Raw genomic sequence first — 19,974 nt, 5'->3', positions numbered from 1 at the left:
CATCTGAGAAAAATGGTCATACCAAGCCAGCTCTGCATCTTCATTCATAAAACTTGACACAATTTCATCAGCTACAAAATTCCTTCTCACGTCCTATGATTGCAACCTAACTCACAGGAAGCTTCGGCTTCGCAACACTCGCGATGTTTCGAGCCACGAGTCTCGCACCGCTGACCGGACCTCGGCTTGGCGCAGTTTTCTCAGGCCTCGTGAGACCCAGCACCGCGGCCGCACCCTTTCTCACAGCAGCACCGCATCACTCTAGCCGCAGCACCCAACCGCCGGCAGCATGCATCCCAGCCCGGCCCCATCAGCAGACCCGCCCATCTTCGTCCAACTCGCGCTGGAAGGCGCGGCAGGGGCGAGACTATTTCGCGCGCGAGGCCAAGGTCCAGGGCCTCAAGAGCCGGGCGGCCTTCAAGCTGATCGAGATGGACTCGCGGTACCGGCTGTTCAAAAAGGGCCAGCTCGTCGTCGACCTAGGCTACGCGCCCGGGTCCTGGTCGCAGGTCGCCATGGAACGCACCAAGCCCGGCGGCCGCGTGCTGGGCATCGACGTGATTCCCGCCCAGCCGCCTCCCGGCGTCGCCACCATCCAGGGCAATTTTTTGTCGCCTGTGGTGCAGGGCATGGTCAAGCAGTTCGTGGTGGATGTGCACCGGCTGCAGGCTAGGGATAGGGCAAGGGCGGGTGGTGCTGGTGCTGCTGGTGATGACGCCGGTGGCGGCGAGGCGGATGATTGTGTCGAGGAGAAGCAGAGTTATATCGACATGGAGAGGCACTCTGTGGCCGAGGAGGAGGTGGTGCGCGCTGCCATATCGGCTGAAGATGGCAACGACTGTGAGGGCATTGCTTCTCCCCGGGCGGCGGATGCTTCCAAGGGGACGCAGGATAAGAAGCTGGTGGATGTAAGTAATCGTACATGTTCCTTTTGTCATTGTGTCCCGAAAACAGCATTACATGAGATAGATGACCAAGAACTAACCGCCGAGCACCCACCGACAGATAGTGATAAGCGACATGTCAGAACCATGGCCCCAAACCACCGGCTTCTCGAATAACACTCTAAGCAACCCCCACAGGATGATGAATACGAGCGGCATGGCCTTTCGAGACCACGCAGGCAGCATGGTAACGCCTCCTTATTGCGCCCGCTTTCCTTCATAGAAGCTCATTTCATTTCTGACTCTTCCTGGCCCCTGAATTCTACAACCCCCGCCGACAACAGGAACTATGCCACGCAGCCCTACGCTTCGCCAGCGACACCCTACGTCCCGGCGGCCATTTCGTCTGCAAGTTCTACCAGGGATCCGCCGACAAGGAGCTCGAGACGCAGCTCAGGAAGCTGTTCACCAAGGTCCATCGAGAAAAGCCTGATTCTTCGCGCAGTGTAAGTCGTCCCTTTCTTGTATACCTCTTTTCAATCTAGTTGAACTACCTTTGGGTAGGCACCTGGTGATCAAAACATTGATGACATCGAAAAACAACTACCTATAGGAGTCCAAAGAGGCTTTCTTTGTCGCCCTGAGGAGGAAAGCTGGTGTCGCTCTTGATGAGGCCAAAGCCGTCGAGAATAAAGAAGATGATATCCAATAATGCATCCATGCAACTGGGGAGCTATCGGTGTTACAATATAATCTGGCGAGATGCCACCGTGTATACTTATTTATGTTTATCTTGTAAATGTCCACAATACCCATGGAAATAACATAAGTTTTATTCCTTTTACGCTACATTTGCGTAAATGCAGCATTTCGCAAGTTCAAACTACGACGAAGGAAAGTCCTCAAGTCAAAATGCCATGTAAATCGCTACACACCTAGGTACATAGTCAGGATGCGACACAGAATACGATATGGTAGAAAAATGACTGGTGTATAGTACGCCAAGATAAACACCATGATCAAAAGCCCAAAGTCAACAAATCAAAAAAATCAAATGAACCAGAGATATCAAGATGAGCAAAAAGGTTCGCCGACAACACCGCAAAAAAGATAAGAAAACTCCCGGCGACAAGTCTGATCTTCCCATCAAACCTAGCCGCCAGCCCCGTGCTTTTTATGCCAACACAAATTCCACCACAAGCACGCTCCTCAAAGAGGATTGCTGTATTTACAGAGGCTTGCCGCCAATAAACTCAGACCACCTGCGGACCTCGGTGGGGATGCCATCCTGCCTGGGCAGCTTCTTGCTCATGCACTCGGCAAAAAGAATGGCCGTCTGCGGCTCCATGAACAGAGGAATACCGAAATCAACAGCGTTTCGTCCTAATGATGCAAAGGTATCGTTGGTCAGCTAGTTGGTAGATATGAAGGTGAAGTCGGTCGCAAACTTACGCATAATGTAGTCAACATCCTCGGTGGTCTTAGCCCTGGTCAGAGCCAGGTTGAAGACACCCTTAATGTTGTGGTCCTGGAAGGCCGTACGAAGCTGAACCTTGTCAACCGGCAGGTCAATCTTCTCGACCTTGACACCACCCTTGGCAGTACGCTCAACAAACTCCTTGACGTCATCTCCAGCAGCGAAGAACTTGTAGCCAAGCGGGCTAATCCAGTCAACAACCTTGATCAGCCAGTCCCTGTCGGTCTGGCCACCGAGCAGGATACCCTCACCGGGCTCCGGGACGCGGAAGTTCATAGTCGACTGCATCGACGCCCAGTAGGCGTCAACAAGGTCCTTGCCGAAGCAAGCCATCTCACCAGTGGACGACATCTCAACGCCCAGGAAGGGATCGGCGCCAGCAAGACGGGTCCAGCTGAACTGCGGCACCTTGGTGGCGACGTAGTCACGCTTGACCTTCATCAAGTCGACAGGCTCAGGCACATCCTTGCCGAGCAGGGCCTTGGTGGCAACGTCAACAAAGTTGACGCCAAGAACCTTGGAGACGAAGGGGAACGATCGTGATGCACGCAGGTTGCACTCAATGACACGCAGCTTAGGCTGCTCACCCGGCTGGTCGGCCTTGATGATCTGCATGTTGAAGGGACCAGTGATGTTCCAGGCCTTGGCGACCTTCTGGGCAATATCTTTGACCCTCTCCATGGTCTGCTCATCGAGCTTCTGGGGAGGCAGCACCAGGGTGGCGTCACCAGAGTGAACACCAGCCTGCTCAACGTGCTCCGAGACAGCGTGCACCAGGAGCTTACCCTGGTGGGCAACACCGTCGACGTCGATCTCAGCAGCGCCCTCGATGAACTTGCTGATAACGACAGGGTGCTCAGGGCTGACGGAAGCCGCAGCCTCAAGCTTCTCAGCCAGCTCCTCGGGGCTTCGGATGACGGTCATGGCAGCACCCGAAAGAACGTAGCTAGGTCGCACGAGCACGGGGTAGCTGACCTTGTCAGCAAAAGCCCTGGCCTCATCAACTGACTTGAGCTCGGCCCACTCCGGCTGGTCAACGCCAATGCTGTCCAGGATCTCAGAGAACTTCTTCCTGTCCTCGGCCTTGTCGATATCCTGCGGGTTGGTACCAAGGATCTTGGCCTTGCCAACCTCCTGGAGCTTCAGGGCAATGTTCTGGGGAAGCTGTCCACCGAAACCAACGACGGCAGCCTTGGCGCCCTCGAGCTCGTAGATATCCATGGTCCTCTCGTAGCTCAGCTCCTCAAAGTAAAGCCTGTCGGCAACGTCGAAGTCGGTGGAGTACGTCTCGGGGTTGTAGTTGACCATGACAGTCTTCTCACCCTGGCTGCGAATGCCCCTAGTGGCGGACACAGCGCACCAGTCGAACTCGACGGAGCTACCGATACGGTAGACACCGCTACCAAGAATGACGGTACCATTGTCCTCGAAGGTCACATCGCTCGATGAGGCGTTGTATGTAGTGTAGAGATAGTTCGTAGAGGCGGGGAACTCGGCGGCGAGAGTGTCGATCCTCTTAACGAAGGGCGTGACACCGAGCTTCTTACGGTAAGCGCGAACATCAATCTCGCTGACGTTGGCTCCACCGACGTTCAGGGCCAGAGCAATCTGGTGGTCGGAGAAGCCCAACTGCTTTGCCCTCAAAACCTTGTCTTTCCTCAGTGCATCGAGAGAGCCTGCAGACTCAAGGCCCCTGGCGCAGTCCACAATGTTCTGGAGCTTGTGCAAGAACCACCGGTCAATCTTGGTCAGCTCGTGTACCTTGTCGACAGTGTAGCCCTTGTGCAGCATTGCTTGACCAACAGCCAACCAACGGCGGTCGCTCGGGTTTTGCAACTCGTGGTCGAGATCGTCAAACTTCTCGGCGTTGGGGTTAGGGTTGTACCAGCCGGGAAACCTGGGGTCAACCATGCGGATGGCCTTTTGGATAGCCTCCTCGAAGGTCCTGCCAATAGCCATAACCTCACCAACAGACTTCATAGAGGAACCAATGTCCCTCGAAACGTGCTGGAACTTGGACAAATCCCATCGGGGCTGCTTGACAACGACGTAGTCAAGAGAGGGCTCAAAGTTGGCAGTAGTGGTCTTGGTGACCGCATTGGGGAGCGTAGGGAGGGCGTTCCCGAGACCAATCTTGGCCGCAGTGTAAGCAAGAGGGTAACCAGTGGCCTTGGAGGCAAGAGCCGAAGATCGGGAGAGACGGGCGTTGACCTCGATAACGCGGTAGTCCAGGCCATCAGGCTGCAGGGCGTACTGGACGTTGCACTCTCCGACAACGCCAAGGTGACGGACAATCTTGATGGCAGCGGATCGAACTGCGAAAATGTTAGCGTTCTCCACTACACATACTGATTCGGCGTAGCAAACTTACGCATGTGGTACTCCTCATCAGAGAGGGTCTGAGAGGGAGCAACGACAATAGAGTCACCAGTGTGGATGCCGAGGGGGTCGAAGTTCTCCATGTCTGCCGGTTTCCAATGTCAGCAAATCATACTTGGTCTATAAGAATCTTGGGTTCACGTACTGCACACAGTGATGCAGTTGTTCTCAGCATCACGGACAACCTCGTACTCGACCTCCTTCCAGCCCTTCAAACTCTTCTCGACCAGGATCTGGGGCGAGAGGGTCAAGCTTCGGGCGGCCATTTGTTTGAGCTGCTCAGGTGTCAGTGTTTCGCCATACAAAATCCATTGGCGTTGGAGCTTCTCACCTCTTCCCTGTTGTTGGCAAAACCACTGCCCAAACCGCCAAGAGCGTATGCCGCACGGACGATGATCGGGTAGCCGACCTTCTCAGCGGCGTCCAAAGCCTCGTCGACCGAATTGACGGCAATCGACTTGGCGATAGGGATGTTAATCTCGTCCAGAGCCCTGGCGAAGAGATCACGGTCCTCACTGAGCTCAAGGGTCTGAACGCTGGTGCCAAGAACCTTGACGCCATACTTCTCCAAGATGCCCTTCCTCTTGAGCTCAACACCCAGGTTCAGGGCGGTCTGACCACCGTAGGCGAGGAAGATGCCATCGGGACGCTCGCGCTCGAAAACGTAGGCGCAGTACTCGGCGGTGACGGGAAGGTAGTAGACCTCATCGGCAAGGGAGTGGTTGGTCTGGATAGTAGCGATGTTCGGGTTAAGGAGTACCGAGGCAATGCCGGCCTCTTTGAGAGCCTTCAGTGCTTGCGAACCTGTAAAAGGTGATAGCTTTTGTTAGTCTATATGTTTGGCCAAGATGCAAAGTTGTGCTAGTATGACTCAGAACCATGATCAAGTCTACGGTGAGCCACGAACCTGAGTAGTCAAACTCTCCAGCCTGGCCAATGGCCAAACCACCACTTCCAACAACGAGAACCTTCTTGATGTCTGTGGCATTTTGCTTGAGCACCGAGCTGGGCAGATTGCGGAGGTACGAGTCCGCGTCTGGGGCCGGCTGGGCGAGGGCAGCGGCGGTTGCGGTGAACAACCGCTTCGGCGCCAACTTTGACTGTGTAGCTGCAACAGTAGCCCGGAGACCCGGCCGGGCGGCAGCGTTTGTGAAAGACCGAGCGGCCAATGGCTGCGATAGGGTCTTGGGTGCGAATGCAGCCCGCTGGGCTGAGCGTAGCAGAGCCGGAGCTCGGCCCGCCAGTCTGGTAGCCATGGCTGCAGTATATAGAGTAAATTGCCCAATTGATATAGACCACGGGGGAGGTTGGTGACAGGAAAAGGTCAATTGGTATGATATAGAGCGTGTCTAACCCAACAATGACCCCCCGAGGTCTTGTGAGGGTTCGGCTATTCACTCTTGTGAGCTTGGACGAGCGCTTTGAGGCGGGAGGATGAGTAAAAATGGCCGGGGATCAAGCGTGACAAAGAGAAAAAAGTTTCGTGGATCCGGGGCTCGGCGACTCGATAAGATAAGAGCCAGCTACGTAGGTTAGGTATGGTACTGAACTGACTCCCGAACTACTTTGGTTTTTTCAGCCAGTGGAGTCAAGATGTGGTTCCATTGCATTCCTCTCTACTCGCGATCAGCATGAAGAGTCATCAATTTAAATTATCAAAGAGAGAAACCTAGTCTTTTCATTGTCTATTTCCGAAATTAGGACTTCGTGATCCCCTTGCTTGAACTTTGACGTGGACCACCCAGCGTGAACCCTTTCTCATTTGTTTTTGCTGATGAGACGACTCAGCTCATGGTCAGGAGTTTTCACAAGAATCCCATCTTCGTCCTTAAAATTCCATGTTTAGGAGCGGTGACCCAGCATGCTCCGCTATCGGCCCTGCCCTATTCCTTGTTTGATCTCAACAGATTGGCTGTCAGCCAGGGAAGACTTGACATGCGGGTAGCAAAATCTTTGCCTATCTTCAGTCAATTCAAAAAAACTTAACTCGCTTGAGTTTAATGCGACATTCTTTTGAGGATATCCCAAATTAGGAACCCAATTGATACCGACACAAGAAGATTGCAATCACTTTGCATTTCTTTAAACGAATCGACGCTTGTTGCGTCACCCCAAGAGCGCCGCTTCTTGGCCGTGGCTAAGAAAGCAAAATGTGGAGTTTCTCAAACTTGAAGCCCCGCAGCTCTTCGGGATACGAACCATATCCGTACGTTCCATTGGTACGGAAGATACCGTACCTCCAGCAGAGGTACCTTGCTTCCCCTCCAACCCCGCGACGCGCTTTGATTTGAAGCAATGATGCGACTCAAATAGAGGGGCAAATTAGCTTGAGGTAGCCTTTGTAGAATGCTTCACTGCGTCACTTTGAGCCAAACAAAACACTGCAGCTCGATCCAACTCAAATAAAATACAAATTGTGTAATATTTATCTTCTGGACGTTATTTGCAAGCTTCATTTGATCGCGCAAGTCGAATTTCTTTCAACCACAGGCATCACAACTGCCGTTTGATCCCAGTCAGTATGGCCGACGTAGAGCAGCCAGAAGCTGGGCCCAGCGAGCCCCAGGGCCGCGAGGTGACATACTGCGGAGGTATAGTAACCGCGTATTCTTACCAAGACTTCCATTGCCGCACTTGATACTGATGACTTCCCGTAACAGTGTGCTCATTGCCCCCAGAGGTGCGCAAGTCCCAAGTTTAGCCTGTTGCAGTTCCCCCCAACTCTTCGATCACGCGACCAACGTTCCAAAGCTCTAACATCACGCGTAGTACTGTGAATATGGAGGAACTGTCAAGAAGTGCCAGGACTGGCTGCAGAGAAACAACCAGGAGATGTATGACAGGATCTGGTCGCCCGAGGCCCTCCAGGCTGCCACCGCCGCACTGTCTGTCGAAGCACAACAACGAGCCGAGAAGGATGCAAAGAAAAAGGCTGCCAAGGCCGAAGCTGCTGAGGCGAAACATGCCGACAAGCTGAAGAAGAGTGTTGTTACGGTTAAGAGGATCGAGCGAAACAAGCGCAAATATGTTACCAGCGTCTCGGGCCTGGAGTCTTTCGGGCTTGAGTTGAAGAAGGTATGTTACAGTAGCTCCAATCAGGCTGACGATCAGAAACGTACAAATACTAAAACTAGTTGGAATGGTAGGTTGCAAAGGACTTTGGCAAAAAGTTCGCAACGGGCTCGTCTGTCACCAAGGTCGCATCAGGAGGCGAGGAGATCGTGGTGCAGGGAGATGTCAGCGACGAGATCAAAGAATTCATCGTCGAGAAATACAAGGATGTGCCAGAAGACAACATCGAGCTGGTCGACGACAAGAAGAACAAGAAGAAGGAGGCTGCCACTGCCGCTGGTTAGTGGGTATAGAACCATTTTATGACGGAAGGTGGCAATGAAGGTACGATTACGATGATAGCATTTGCATGTTGATGCAGCCTCAATTATCCGGCATACGGTCAGGCAAACGCCAGAGGTCAAAAAGCACTGAAGGCTTGAACTGCAGACACATGGATACGTTCACGTAAACGGCATTTTGCCATGGAATATCCCCTAGGTTGGCGTGGCCACTAGGGGAAAGTTTATATACGTCGATCGGTCGCCTTAAGGGCAGACCAGGACACCAGGGATCAAGAACACAGGTCAATATGGACTTACGTAGGCCATCAGGGTGTCTTGGGAAAAGTCATGTACACTGCGGCGCACGCAGGGCTACCTGCTCAAACAACCACTTTTGTTCAACTGTCAGCCAATCTGGCCAATCCTGTTGACGATGATACCCATACACCGAACTCCGAAACACTGAACAAAAAACCCGCAAACGTATACTAACAGACACAAATGTCAGACGGTGAAGATTGTGGAGATAGAGGGTGAAAACCCCGCTGTAATGTAGTGGTTTGATCACTGTCCATAAACGCCATTTCATGTTCCCAAGACTGATCTAACCAGCTTCTCGGAAGAAAATCAAGAACAAAAAGAAAACACGAGCATCAGTGCTCCCCACAAGAAATAAAACCACGATCGTAACCCGTTTTTGCAACATTCCAACACATCGTTGTTTGGTGTTTCCATGTTTGTGTTCGTAGCGCTTCAGGCGCATATAAAAACAGACTTCATGTGCGCTTTCGCAACACACGGCCGGTAGTAGTGGTTGGTGCCGGCGGGGCCTTGGTGGCGGGAGCCTTGCGTGTCGTCGCACCAGCAACGCCTTTCCTGATGGTTCCCATGACAGTCCGCTTGGCTGGCGCAGGAGCGGCCGTTCTAGTCGACGCCTGCGACGCGGTGGTGGCAGGCCTCTTCCTAACCACGGTCGCAGTGCTCCCATCGCTGGACTCGCTGATGCCACTAACTCTTCTCCCAGTCCTGGATGGCGCGGCGGCACGTGACGCTGCTGTGGCCGTAGTAGCGGCAGCAGCCTTTCTAGTCCTAGTCGTCCCGCCACCGGCGGCCGAGCTGGCAGTGGATGAGGTTGTCGTCTTCCGCGTCGCGGCTGCCCGCGTCGACCGGGCCTTCTCGACCATGTTGCTCAGGAGGTTGTTGTGGGACGGCTTCTTCATGGGGGATGCTGGACGGGCTATAAAAGATTTTGCTGGCGACGCCGGGCGGGGTGGTTGTTGTTCTGTTGTGGATGATCCTGGCGGTACGCGCTTGCGCGGCACGATGCGAGTGTTTGACGATGTGGGAGAGAGCACTTGGGATGGGTTGTGAGAAACGTCGGGGGCTGGTGAGGCCCGGACGCGCTTTTTCGGGCTGTTGGCATCGACGTTTTCCTTGTTGAAGCCGGCCATTTCGTTGCTATATTCACCATCTTGTTAGCTGGGGAGAACAGGTAGCTCAACTGAGAAAAGAGGACGCACCTGAGCCGCTTTGGTGGCCTGCCTGGACCCCTCGACACGTTCCCAGCTGTTGTAGATGCTTGCGACATGGGTCGCTTAGGTGGAACATCCTTTTCTGGGACTGGCGGCGGACGCTGAGAAGCAGCCGCCGCATGTCGGCTTGACGCGTGCTGTGTTGTTGAGCTGCCTCCACCCGTGTATTTCGCTACCAGGTCACCCATCTTTGCCTTGCGCAGCGCCATCGGGATGCGGTTGACGCGTATTTCGACGCGCGTCCGCAGACCTTGTGCTTGAAGATTATACTGAGCGCGAAGCTTCCTTGCTCGTTCGGTGACTACATATTGATACTGATCAGTCATAACCCGGCCACGCGTATATGCCAGAAGCCGGGTCCACCAAGACAAAACATACTCTCGAGCTGTAGGTTATCGATGAGGGCCTGCTTTTGAGCCATCGTGATTCCGAGTTTCCTCCTCTTCGCGGGACCTTGGCCGGTCGGCGTCCTCACGGGGCTCCCTGTCTTTGTCGGTATCCTTTCTCCTGCTTCAGCTCCGGGCGTGTTGTTTTCGTCAGCGACTGAGTCTTCCGACTTGCGCTTTCTTGTTCGTGCGGGCGGCATGTTTTGTTTTTTTCGTTGTAGGCGCGTTGCTTTGCTTTAGAATTCAAGACTAGTAGTAGTCAAGACTTGAAATGAGCAGCTGGCGCGATATGGTGTCTAGTAGCAGGCGTTGTATTAAAGCTCGCGATGTTTAATGGCGTGTAGATGGCTGGTAGGTAACCAGAAAGTATGGAGCATGGATATGTAAGAATGGCGGGTTCAATCGTGACGTGCCGGGCGACAAATGTGCGATGGGTCGAAGCTAGGTGAAAGTAAACAAACCGTTCCGAGTGCTAGCCAGGTTTCTGGTTGGCGAATAATTATGGGGATCTCCATGTATAATGTGGGGCGAGCACTTACCTGAAGCTTGTCCACAGTACCGTCGGGCAAGGTACGTACCTGCAGGCTGAACTTGCCTTACGCAAGAAGCCAAAAGCTCCAAGCTTCAACCCCCATCGCTTCATCCATTCAGAGGAACCAAGATCAAATAAGAGTCGTATTTGCTCACGTAGATCATATACGACTTAGCGCACGAATCAAAGTCGTATCTATCTCATAATCATTACTCTAGAATCCTGCGAACCCACCGACACTACCGAAGACGGCCCCTCTGGCCACCAACATACGCCCACAATGCCTCTCGAAGCCGTGATGATCGTCGTGGACAACAGCGAAAGCAGCCGCAACGGAGACTACACACCAACCCGATTTGACGCTCAAGCCGACGCAGTCAATGTTCTCTTTCAGCACGTCACTAATGGCAACCCGGAGTCCTCAGTCGGTCTGATGAGCATGGGTGGCAAGGATCCCGAGGTTCTGGTCACATTGACGTCGGACCAGGGCAAGATCCTGGAGGGCCTTCACCGGACCAAGAAGAAGGTGTCCGGATCATCTCATCTCGCAACAGCCATTCAGGTCGCAAGCGTAAGTTGGGCTCATTGTCTAGGCGACGTTTGATGGAGTCTGGGAGATGGCGGGGCAAACGTAGAAGTAAGCTCGAGGTCCAAACTAACGAACATCATTCTTCGCAAACAGCTCGCCCTCAAGCACCGACAAAACACCACGCAGCGCACTCGCATAGTGGCATTTGTCTGCTCGCCCGTATCGGACGAGCAAAAGGCGCTGGTGCAGCTGGCGGGCAAGCTCAAGAAGAACAACGTGACGGTTGACTTTGTGCTCTTTGGCGACCTGGACGACGACACGTCCAAGAAGCTTGAGGCCTTCAACGCCAAGGTCAAGAACAACGAGGGCAACAGCCACCTGGTCGTCATCCCGCCCTCGGGCAACCTGCTGTCAGACCAGCTGATTGCGACGCCCATCTTTGGCGAGGGTGCTGGTTCGTCGGCGGCCGCCGGCGGTGGCGGCGGCGGCGGCGACTTTGGTGATCTCGAGTTTGACCCGGCGACCGACCCAGAGCTTGCTCTTGCTTTGCGGATGAGTCTGGAGGAGGAGAATGCGAGAAAGGAGAAGGAGGCCAAAAAGGAGGCCGAGCAGGCGAAGAAGCAGGGTCTGGAGAGCGTCGAGGAGCAGGACGAGTCGGCGCCGTTGCTGGATAAGAGCGGGGGACCGAGTGGGAGCGGGAGCAAAGACAAGAAGAGCGATGGCGGGGACAAGATGGACACTTCATAGTAGACAAGCGTTTTCGATGGAGTCGATATGGGACGAGGAACAATGCAACCAGACGTGGCGTTTTTATTGTTATAGACTTTAGATGCTGGTTCTGGCTGCAAGAATCAAATATGGATGTTCTCCATTCCCGGGACATCCCCATAAACAAATACACTTTCATGATCAGCAGACAACTGGGGCTTCACTAAAACAGGGTACAAATTCCAAACGACGCCCCGCAGCCTTCAATCATCAATCCCAAGGAACCCAAACCCGATCCTTCTCCCTGAAGCGCATCAAGCCGCCGCCATCCCGGCCGGACAGTCGCTACCTGTTGTTGATCTCGCGGACGTACGAGTTGAGCTTGCGTTCAAACATGTCGCAGCGGACGGGCATCTCGAGCTGGTAAAAGGGGTTCTTCATGACGTAGTCGGTGTACAGGTCGTAGATGCGACGGATGGTGACGTCGACGTTGGCCTGCGTCGTGTCGGTGAAGAGAAGAAACTTTATGCCCGTCAGGGTGCAGAAGCACTGCGCGCGAAAGTTTTCCGTCTCCAGGACCTCTAGCCCCGAGGGCGGGTCCGGCCGGTTCCCCGGCGCGGCTGGTGGTGCCTTGATCGGGTTCAGGCGGGCTGTGATTGCGTGGATTCTGTATTTTGTGGGTTGCGTATGGCAGCGTGTGAGTCTTGAGTGTAAGTTTGTGATGGATAAAGGGAGTGGTGGATGAGAGGGTGGTCACGTGGTTTGCTTGAATTAGGGGAGGTAAGCACGTGAGTGGGAAACGGGGACTTGAGACGACATGAGTTATGAGGACACAAGAACGTCGTAAACGCACCCGTGAAAGGTACCAGCAAGGACAAGGTAGTCGTTCGTCGACAACTTGTTTAAACCATCCTCATGGAAGGTTCGGTTGTAGATAAGCCCACCGGCCTTGTTGATGATGATGAGAGCGAAGACCACCCTGATTAGGAGCATTTGATAGAAGCGGAGCAGACATGGCAGTCAGTTTAAATGCTATGTTCCTGATATGGGGTTCGATTCCAAGGAAACCGATATAAATTCTTACATGATGGCAGCCCGGGCTCTCAGACTATTTTGCAATGACTCCTATGCTGGGCTGTAATCATTTGTCCAAGGCCGCAGCGGTATATGATCACCAGCGTAGGCAGCTTCAGTCGTCGTTGGGCCGAGTTATTGGCAAGGTAAATACCTGGAGATGTTGACATGAATGCCGCAATGTCTCTTTGCGGTTGACCCCTGCTGCTGAAGGGTGTGTGGGGCCGCCTGCGGCTCCGCTACCTAGCGCAAAGAACCACCGGCAAGCTTGCAACCAGCGCGCAATTGAAGCTTCCAGCGCGTGAACCTTCTTCATATTTACACCATTTTCTGCATTCGAAAGCATCCCACTTCCCCAAACCCAGAATAACAAACACGACTGCATCTAGAAAGTCTTGCGCCTTGAAAAAAGCGATCGGAAGGGGAAACAAAGATACACAAACCACCGAACAATTATCACCAAACAATCCACCAAAATGCCTCCCAAAAAGCAGAGCGGCCCAGCCGTGCCCAAGATGATCTCGCGCCCGAAGCCGCCGCCACCGGGCGAGGAGATCGCATCGGACGAGATCCAGCTGGGCGAGTTTGAGGGCGTCGAGACCTTGAGTTACTCCGAAGCGGAGTTGGTGCTGGAGGCGCTGGAGAAGAAGAGGCGGAAGGAGAAGCGCTACCATGAGACAGAGTACGTGGCGGCGCGTTTGTGGGCGGCAGCATGAAGAGATGGGGGATATCAGATAGCACAGGGAAGCGAAACGTGGGCTGACGACTTGACGCACAAAACAACAGGGTTCTTCAAAAGACGCGCGATCACCTCTCGTTGTTCCGGCGCTTCAAGACCCCCGAGAACGTCCAGGCTGCCGAGCGGCTGTTGTCTGCCAGGCCGGAATTGCACAAGTTTGAGCGTGCTCAGATTGGTATGAATGCATTGCTTCCAGGAAACCCCAAAAACCCTCGTCAGAGTAGGCCGTGTTAACACTGAGTTCTAGCTTCTCTGGTCCCTGAGAACAGCGACGAGGCCAAGAAGCTCATCCCGTCACTCAAGGACAAGTTTGACGACCATGACCTGGAAGATTTACTGCAGGAGCTCTCCAAGTTCTGCGACTGATTGCAATCACAAGTCTGGATTGGAGCGGCTTCTTTTTGTTTCTACCATTGAGCAGAACATGTGTTTGATACCTGTCTACTCTACCTTTTTTTTATACTGATTTCGGGTTGTCAATTTTGCATGGCAGGCGTTCTACGGCGCTTCTGGGGATGGCGCAATTCAAAAACCGGGGCTTTTGAATGCGAAGACTGAGTGTATTTTGATGGTTTTATTTTTTCAGCTTTTGAAAGCAGCAGAAAACCTACTCGAGTTCTCGCCAATCTTGGAGGGGACAGAAAATCAAAGGAACACACAGGCATTAACTCCTTTGCGTCTCTTCAGTCGACCAGACCCAAGTCAGACCAGCTTCCCGCGTGAACACCATTCTTAACCTCCCTCGGTGTAGCCCGAAGCGTGGCACGGTGTCCTGGCGAATCTACGCGTTGGTCGTCGGGAGTGTTCATCGGAGATGGCGAATCTTGCTGTTCTCGGCTGCCTTCATGTTGCGAGGAGAAATGCGCTGCTCTCCAGGGGCTGTGGTTTCGGTGGTTTGCCGCCGCCGACTCGATATGCTCGGCTCCCCACGATGTGAAGGTCGGCTGGGGCCGTCTGAAATCATCCACTGGTGGAGATACTCGCAAAAGAGGTGGTGGACTTAGCCCCGTTGCCCTTGTGACAGAGTTGTACACTTCGGTGTTTGTGTTCTCGGCTATCATGAATATCTCACTGCCGTCCAGCTCGAGTGACTCGGGCGGCGAGTGCATGTGGTGGGTTTGACGGGCTGTGGCTTTCCCGTTCAGGCTGCCGTTGGTATTTCTGTTGCTGGGAATAAAACTGTCTGCTATTGAATCGGTGTTTCTTGGACGCATGGGGCTGACTGGATTTGCGTCACTACCACACTGTGATTCCATTGTTGATGGATGTGATAGTGATGGCGATGATATTGTGAGCCTGGTTTCTTCCCGGTACTGCGACTGAGGTCGGAGCTCTATCGATGGTCAGCCACTGGACTCTGTCAGGATATGTACCAATTTACCAGCCTTGAAGCTCAATGGCCTTTTTTTTTCTTTTTTTTTCAGTTTGCAATGCTCACAGGCTATGGAATCGGTGGACTTACGACCTGGCGTACAGCGTGGTATAACATTCCCTTGCCTCGGCATTGACGACAGCCTCTGGCCTCCTTCTCCTGTTCTCCCCTCCGCAACAACCAACTTGTCATCTGTGGCTGGATTCTGGGGAACTGAGCCTGCATGCACCTTGGCTTCGCCGAAAATGGGGCCCTCATTGGGCCTCTTGCCAGAGCCCCTGAGCAGCAGCAGCCAGGGGTCAAATGTGTGCCGGGCCCCTGGCTCTCCGTGCCCCCTTTGTCGTCGCCGCCTTGTCAAACAAACGAACCATCGCCACGCCAAACAGAACACAACGACGCCTCCCAGAGCGGAACCGATGACAAGGCCTGCTATCGCGCCGGGGGACAGGATACGATCATCGTTCGTCGACTTGGCCGCTGCCGCGATTGGTGTGATGAATTGTGCAGTCGGAACCACTTCTGAAGTCAGCTGCAGACTTGACGTCATGGTCAGAATCTTGGTCGCTCCGGTCCATGCAGCTTTGACTGTTACAGTCTCGACTTGAGGCGTTTGCGATGAAGTGAACACGTATCCTGGGCGTGCTGTAACGTAGACCCAGCCCGGAAGTGACGGCGTCGTATCTGAGCCGGGAACATCTCCAGAGGGTGATGACATGGTGTTTAGTACACAATCTGTATCGACTGACTGGACTATGGGCACTGCGGGTATGCTCGCCGATAGGGAGATATAATGCTTTTTCACTCCTTTGCAGCTAAGCTTCCCTTTCCTTGAGCAAACACCAAAGTGTATTTCATGGAGCTACTTAAACATCAAAATCTCAATGATGCGACCTCAGGCATGGCCAGATGCTAGCTCATTGATGAGAGGCACATGAGTATCACCAGGACACTACACGCTCTCACTTTGGTCCGCATTTCTGGACATGCGAGGAGTAACACAGGCGGCTATTCCGGCCCTGGATTGATGGATACATCATGCACAGACGGAATTTTCTGACGCGGGCAAAGGGTCGTACGGGTTTAGGGGTCTAAACGTGCAAACCAGGGCGAGGCCACGCGTTGTACGGAGAATCCACCTGTCGAGGGCACAGGCTTGTATCCCCTGATTCTCGTCCTACCTGAATGCAAACGGCCGACCGGGAGGGGATATGATTGCTGGTTTGCTGTCTCCAACCCGCTTAGAAAGTATCTGACTACCAGACACCCGAACATTTCGTGAGATGTGGGTCGAAAAACTTGATATAATTGAGCCATATTGCTGGTTTCGTCGGTTGTCGTGTCCACCCCCTAGGTAAAGTACTTTGTCGTACAGTTTTACCAAGACCGAATCTGCCTTGTTAGTCGGGAATCCATGGACCAATTTACCAACGGAGACTTGCAGCAACGCCCGACTGCGTTAGCAATCACCTGGATTGCTCAGACAAAAGTTCCCCGCTTGTCCTTTGTGTTACCCGCGTGATCTAGAGCCAGCGTAATCTCTCATGCTGGGCACCTACCATGTAGGTAGTCAACGGGGGTCGGGGAGCACAAACAAGTCAGTATTCTCAGTCTCCTTCTTTCAGGTTGACGCTATCCCCAGCGACCGCTTTCCTATCGTAAGGATAGTTCCGAGGTGATGGAACCGAACGTTATCTATGCAAATTCCAGATCAGATAGATGGGCAAGGTTTACCGGATTGTTGGCATACGGAGTTTGGTGTGGTGTGGTGCGGTACGCACATAGACCTGGTTAGGTATCTTGAGAGGTATTTGCGAGCTTTCGAAAGCTTGGTATTTGAAAGAGCCTTCACTCCCCTGAGCTGACGGAAACCCTGAATTTGTCGGGTTTGCTCTAGCCCCTAGCTTACATGTGCATAATGATCCGGAATAACAACAGAGACCGGCCCATTCCTGTCTCGTTGACTGGCAAGATTGCAGTTGACTTTCTCCATAATATACAGGCTACACAGTTGCTCCGAAGTTTGCGGAAATGTTTTTTGGGCGTTGAAGTTCTTTTTACTTTGTGTTGTCTATGCCTCACTTGATCAATCTGGAGATCAGCTGGCGTAGAAGGGTTCAAGGACGTATCATCCCTGGGAATCGTCGAGTTGTTTTGAGCCGTAGGGTCATCCATATTTCCTGTCACTGTCTTGGAAGAGGCTATATGTTTGTCTATGAGCTTGTGAAACTCCGCCTGGTCGCTAAACGGCCTAGTCGACGGGTCTGGTACTTGACCGGGAATCGTCGAAGTAACAGTGTTGGTTGGATTTTGCTGAAGTAAAGTAAGATACATCGATGTCTTGTGCTTAGCAAGAAACAAGCAGTAAAAGATGATGCACTGAGCTGGTCAGAGGAAGACGGAATCCGCCGTTGCAGTCTAGGCCAAAATTAAATATCCAAAGGCTCACAGATATATTCATATTTGGTGGTGACCGGATAGACACGGAGAAATTGAACCGTGACGTTCTTTCTGATATGTTTTCGTTTCCTGCGTTTTTCACTGCAGCCTGCACGTGTAACGTGCGGATGATGCACCAATTTGATCACTGGGGAGTATCTCATAGGTGGTGGTTTCCTTGTTAGGTCTTGTGCAGAGTTGATTTCGAGTCGACCGTGTGATGGCCAGCTTAATTTCAAAACAATTGGCTGTCGTGATCTTCCCAAACTAGATCTAAGCCCAAGTGGCTGGCAGTGTTTTCGGGAAGGACCGCACCCGCCTCCTGCCTCATCTACAACCTCAACTTTTACCACCCGTAATCCCCATTCAATCAATAACATGACAACAGTCACTTCATAGCGGTCTAGTCGTCTAAATGCAGAGAGAATCAGCCATGGCCAACGAGAGACTACCCAAAATGCCGTTTGGCGGGGCGACAGGGACGGACAAAGAGAACTTGGCCTGGTGGCACACAGCGCCCGAGACGTTCAACCACCCCTCAAAGCTTTGGACCGACTACTGGATGCGCTACAACACCATTACAATCTCAGTCCAGAGCAGGGAATCCTACCTCATGGACGTCATGGCCGCCGCCCGTGAATGTGAGACGCGAGATGAGCTGGAGAAGCTCCTTGATGCAAAATACGAGCAGCGGGTCGCCGAACTCGTGGACGCAGTCCATGAGATGAGATGACAGAGCGTGGAAAACGACCTGTATCAGCTTTCGGAAGAAGCTAGAATCGCTGCGACCGGCACTAGCACAGATCCTTGTTTGGAGAACTTTGCTAAGCTGTTCTACGAAGGCATCCTCCCCGATGCCCTGGCGCGCGGCCCGCCGCCGGCAAACCAGGTTGAAGTCTATGAGGAGGATGACGGCTTGCCTCCTCGCGCGCAGCGGACAGAAATTTGGCCCCCAATCGATTGGGAGAATGATTATATGTATCACCGGGAAAGAGGCCATGATTTCACCTACACGCGGAATATCCATGAGGCGGAAGACGAGCAAGATATCCAGGCACCTGGGGGGCAGCCGTCCGCGGGGTCTTCTTTTGGCTATTCATTTCAATCTCCAGAGAGCGTCGACTTGCGAGAAGAAAAGAAGGAAGATGACCATCAACATGTGTCAATTTGCGAAGGTGACAACCAGTCTACGACCAAAGAGCTCAAAACACCGCTTCGCAAAGCCTCTAAATGTGCCACGCCGCCGCCACTGTCACCGAAAAGTCAATATTTGGAAATTCCGTCCGTTTCAGCAACATCTATTTCTGATCCTGACCCATGCCAAGGGCCTGGAATAGCTAAAGATACCCACATGAAACAGCAGACAGGAGCCTCGAGCCTGTCGTCTGCAAAAGGCCTAAAAGATAGCTCCGACAAGAACACTCGGAATGCCACGATTCCCATGCCGGAGGACATAACCGCATGTCAGGTTAGCCACGACAGAATGGCCGCGCCTGACCCCAAAAGCCAAAATTCACCCCCGCAAGGCCCGGTCTATTCGGCAGTCCCATCCAAGGAGCCAAATGGAGGCGCATCGGCTAGAAATGTGGCGAGCAGGACCGAGGCCATGGGTAACGACACCAAGGATGACACTGAGAACGGCAGACGCAACGCAAACTATTTAGACCCAAGCTCCGGCAGGAAGAGGGCTCGCTCAGAGTCTAGAGCAGACGAAGAAATTGGAGAGGAGCTAAACGCAGACATTCATGTCCAAAAGCGGAGGCGCAGGGTACCTAGACAATTTTGTCCACAGGTGGCGCGCTCTACAGCCGACAACCGGCCATAGCCAAGCTGTTTGTTGCCTTGGCCAACCAAGTCATCTTTCCGGGAGGTCAAAAACTCCTGTAAGAGGCCGCTGCTGCCTGAGATTGAGGACCGTGACAAACGTTCCGCGCAGACGAACCAAGGCCGCACCGTCTGTTGGGAGTCGCTCAAAGACGCCGAGATGCAGCAACCAAAATCCCACAGCTGAGGTAACTGGCGGACCGCTGTCGCCACTGTTGTCGACATCGTCAAGATGCGGGTCCTCGGTAGTTTGCGTATATGGACTGATTATCAAGCAGATGATACGTTGTTGTTGAGGGATCAAAGGCTGCCAGATTTTGATGCGGAGTTCCGGTGGGATCTTGGGAAATGCGACATTTTCGATATGCTTGATCTGGCCATTTGGGGAACTGGAAAACATATCGAATCTTTGACGCGTGGATAAAAGGCTGTGACTCAAAGGCAAAGCACACAATTATTGACTCTCTTTTCTTCTTCCTTTTTTACCACAGGTACGGCATCGGAAACCCTTGGTTCTGTCGCTGATTGAACTTGGGAGGCTCGCGTATGGCTTGCTGCCTTGTCACATCACGATAGTGTTACAAGAAGATCTCGGGGCATAATCAAAAGCACCCCAAGGAGGCAGGAAGCCTTGTTGTAAAGAAAGACTATTCATTTTTTGTCACATGCAGTGATGTGATACTAAGATCTAGACGGCAAGTATTATGCTATCTGCAAGTGTTCGTCTATGCATTTGCGTGCTGCTGATACCCAAACGCCGATACCGA

General features: G+C 53.0%; 9 protein-coding genes across 9 annotated transcripts; 5 read left to right on the top strand and 4 right to left on the bottom strand.

The window, feature by feature from the left end:
• The first annotated feature begins 5 nt into the window (after positions 1-5).
• MGG_04502 (ribosomal RNA methyltransferase MRM2) lies at positions 6-1,752 on the top strand. The gene is made up of 4 exons (XM_003710905.1): positions 6-908; positions 1,006-1,131; positions 1,229-1,390; positions 1,498-1,752. The coding sequence occupies exons 1-4, from the start codon at positions 144-146 to the stop codon at positions 1,594-1,596; spliced, it is 1,152 nt and encodes a 383-aa protein (XP_003710953.1). The 5' UTR covers positions 6-143; the 3' UTR covers positions 1,597-1,752.
• A 360-nt stretch (positions 1,753-2,112) lies between these two features.
• On the bottom strand, positions 2,113-5,996 carry MGG_04503 (carbamoyl-phosphate synthase subunit arginine-specific large; the record flags this gene model as incomplete). The annotated part of the gene is made up of 6 exons (XM_003710904.1): positions 2,113-2,267; positions 2,337-4,676; positions 4,733-4,825; positions 4,886-5,015; positions 5,072-5,544; positions 5,648-5,996. The coding sequence occupies 6 exons, from the start codon at positions 5,994-5,996 to the stop codon at positions 2,113-2,115; spliced, it is 3,540 nt and encodes a 1,179-aa protein (XP_003710952.1).
• Positions 5,997-7,034: 1,038 nt separating this feature from the next.
• On the top strand, positions 7,035-8,769 carry MGG_04504 (translation machinery-associated protein 22). The gene is made up of 4 exons (XM_003710903.1): positions 7,035-7,331; positions 7,401-7,420; positions 7,510-7,815; positions 7,887-8,769. The coding sequence occupies exons 1-4, from the start codon at positions 7,262-7,264 to the stop codon at positions 8,094-8,096; spliced, it is 606 nt and encodes a 201-aa protein (XP_003710951.1). The 5' UTR covers positions 7,035-7,261; the 3' UTR covers positions 8,097-8,769.
• Positions 8,251-10,411, bottom strand: MGG_04505 (uncharacterized protein). Its single transcript, XM_003710902.1, has 3 exons — positions 9,986-10,411; positions 9,596-9,908; positions 8,251-9,533 (listed from the first exon to the last, which is right to left on the bottom strand). Exons 1-3 carry the CDS (start codon positions 10,191-10,193, stop codon positions 8,852-8,854), a joined length of 1,203 nt encoding a protein of 400 aa, XP_003710950.1. The 5' UTR covers positions 10,194-10,411; the 3' UTR covers positions 8,251-8,851.
• A 175-nt stretch (positions 10,412-10,586) lies between these two features.
• Positions 10,587-11,974, top strand: MGG_04506 (26S proteasome non-ATPase regulatory subunit 4). The gene is made up of 2 exons (XM_003710901.1): positions 10,587-11,096; positions 11,208-11,974. The coding sequence occupies exons 1-2, from the start codon at positions 10,806-10,808 to the stop codon at positions 11,799-11,801; spliced, it is 885 nt and encodes a 294-aa protein (XP_003710949.1). The 5' UTR covers positions 10,587-10,805; the 3' UTR covers positions 11,802-11,974.
• On the bottom strand, positions 11,811-13,029 carry MGG_04507 (synbindin). The gene is made up of 3 exons (XM_003710900.1): positions 12,847-13,029; positions 12,616-12,741; positions 11,811-12,429 (listed from the first exon to the last, which is right to left on the bottom strand). Coding segments are annotated over exons 1-3 (450 nt in total). The 5' UTR covers positions 12,849-13,029; the 3' UTR covers positions 11,811-12,107.
• A 43-nt stretch (positions 13,030-13,072) lies between these two features.
• MGG_04508 (uncharacterized protein) lies at positions 13,073-15,224 on the top strand. Its single transcript, XM_003710899.1, has 3 exons — positions 13,073-13,518; positions 13,623-13,750; positions 13,823-15,224. The coding sequence occupies exons 1-3, from the start codon at positions 13,313-13,315 to the stop codon at positions 13,939-13,941; spliced, it is 453 nt and encodes a 150-aa protein (XP_003710947.1). The 5' UTR covers positions 13,073-13,312; the 3' UTR covers positions 13,942-15,224.
• MGG_04509 (uncharacterized protein) lies at positions 14,259-15,662 on the bottom strand (the record flags this gene model as incomplete). Its single annotated transcript, XM_003710898.1, has 2 exons — positions 14,259-14,908; positions 15,038-15,662. The coding sequence occupies 2 exons, from the start codon at positions 15,660-15,662 to the stop codon at positions 14,259-14,261; spliced, it is 1,275 nt and encodes a 424-aa protein (XP_003710946.1).
• A 2,136-nt stretch (positions 15,663-17,798) lies between these two features.
• Positions 17,799-19,394, top strand: MGG_04510 (uncharacterized protein; the record flags this gene model as incomplete). Its single annotated transcript, XM_003710897.1, has 3 exons — positions 17,799-18,098; positions 18,201-19,151; positions 19,239-19,394. 3 exons carry the CDS (start codon positions 17,799-17,801, stop codon positions 19,392-19,394), a joined length of 1,407 nt encoding a protein of 468 aa, XP_003710945.1.
• Positions 19,395-19,974: the final 580 nt, after the last annotated feature.

The sequence above is a fragment of the Pyricularia oryzae genome, chromosome 1 (genome assembly GCF_000002495.2).
Source record: "Pyricularia oryzae 70-15 chromosome 1, whole genome shotgun sequence".
NCBI lineage: Eukaryota > Fungi > Ascomycota > Sordariomycetes > Magnaporthales > Pyriculariaceae > Pyricularia > Pyricularia oryzae.
The sequence above is the reverse complement of the archived record's forward strand: the minus strand, read 5'-3'. Positions and strand labels throughout refer to the sequence as shown.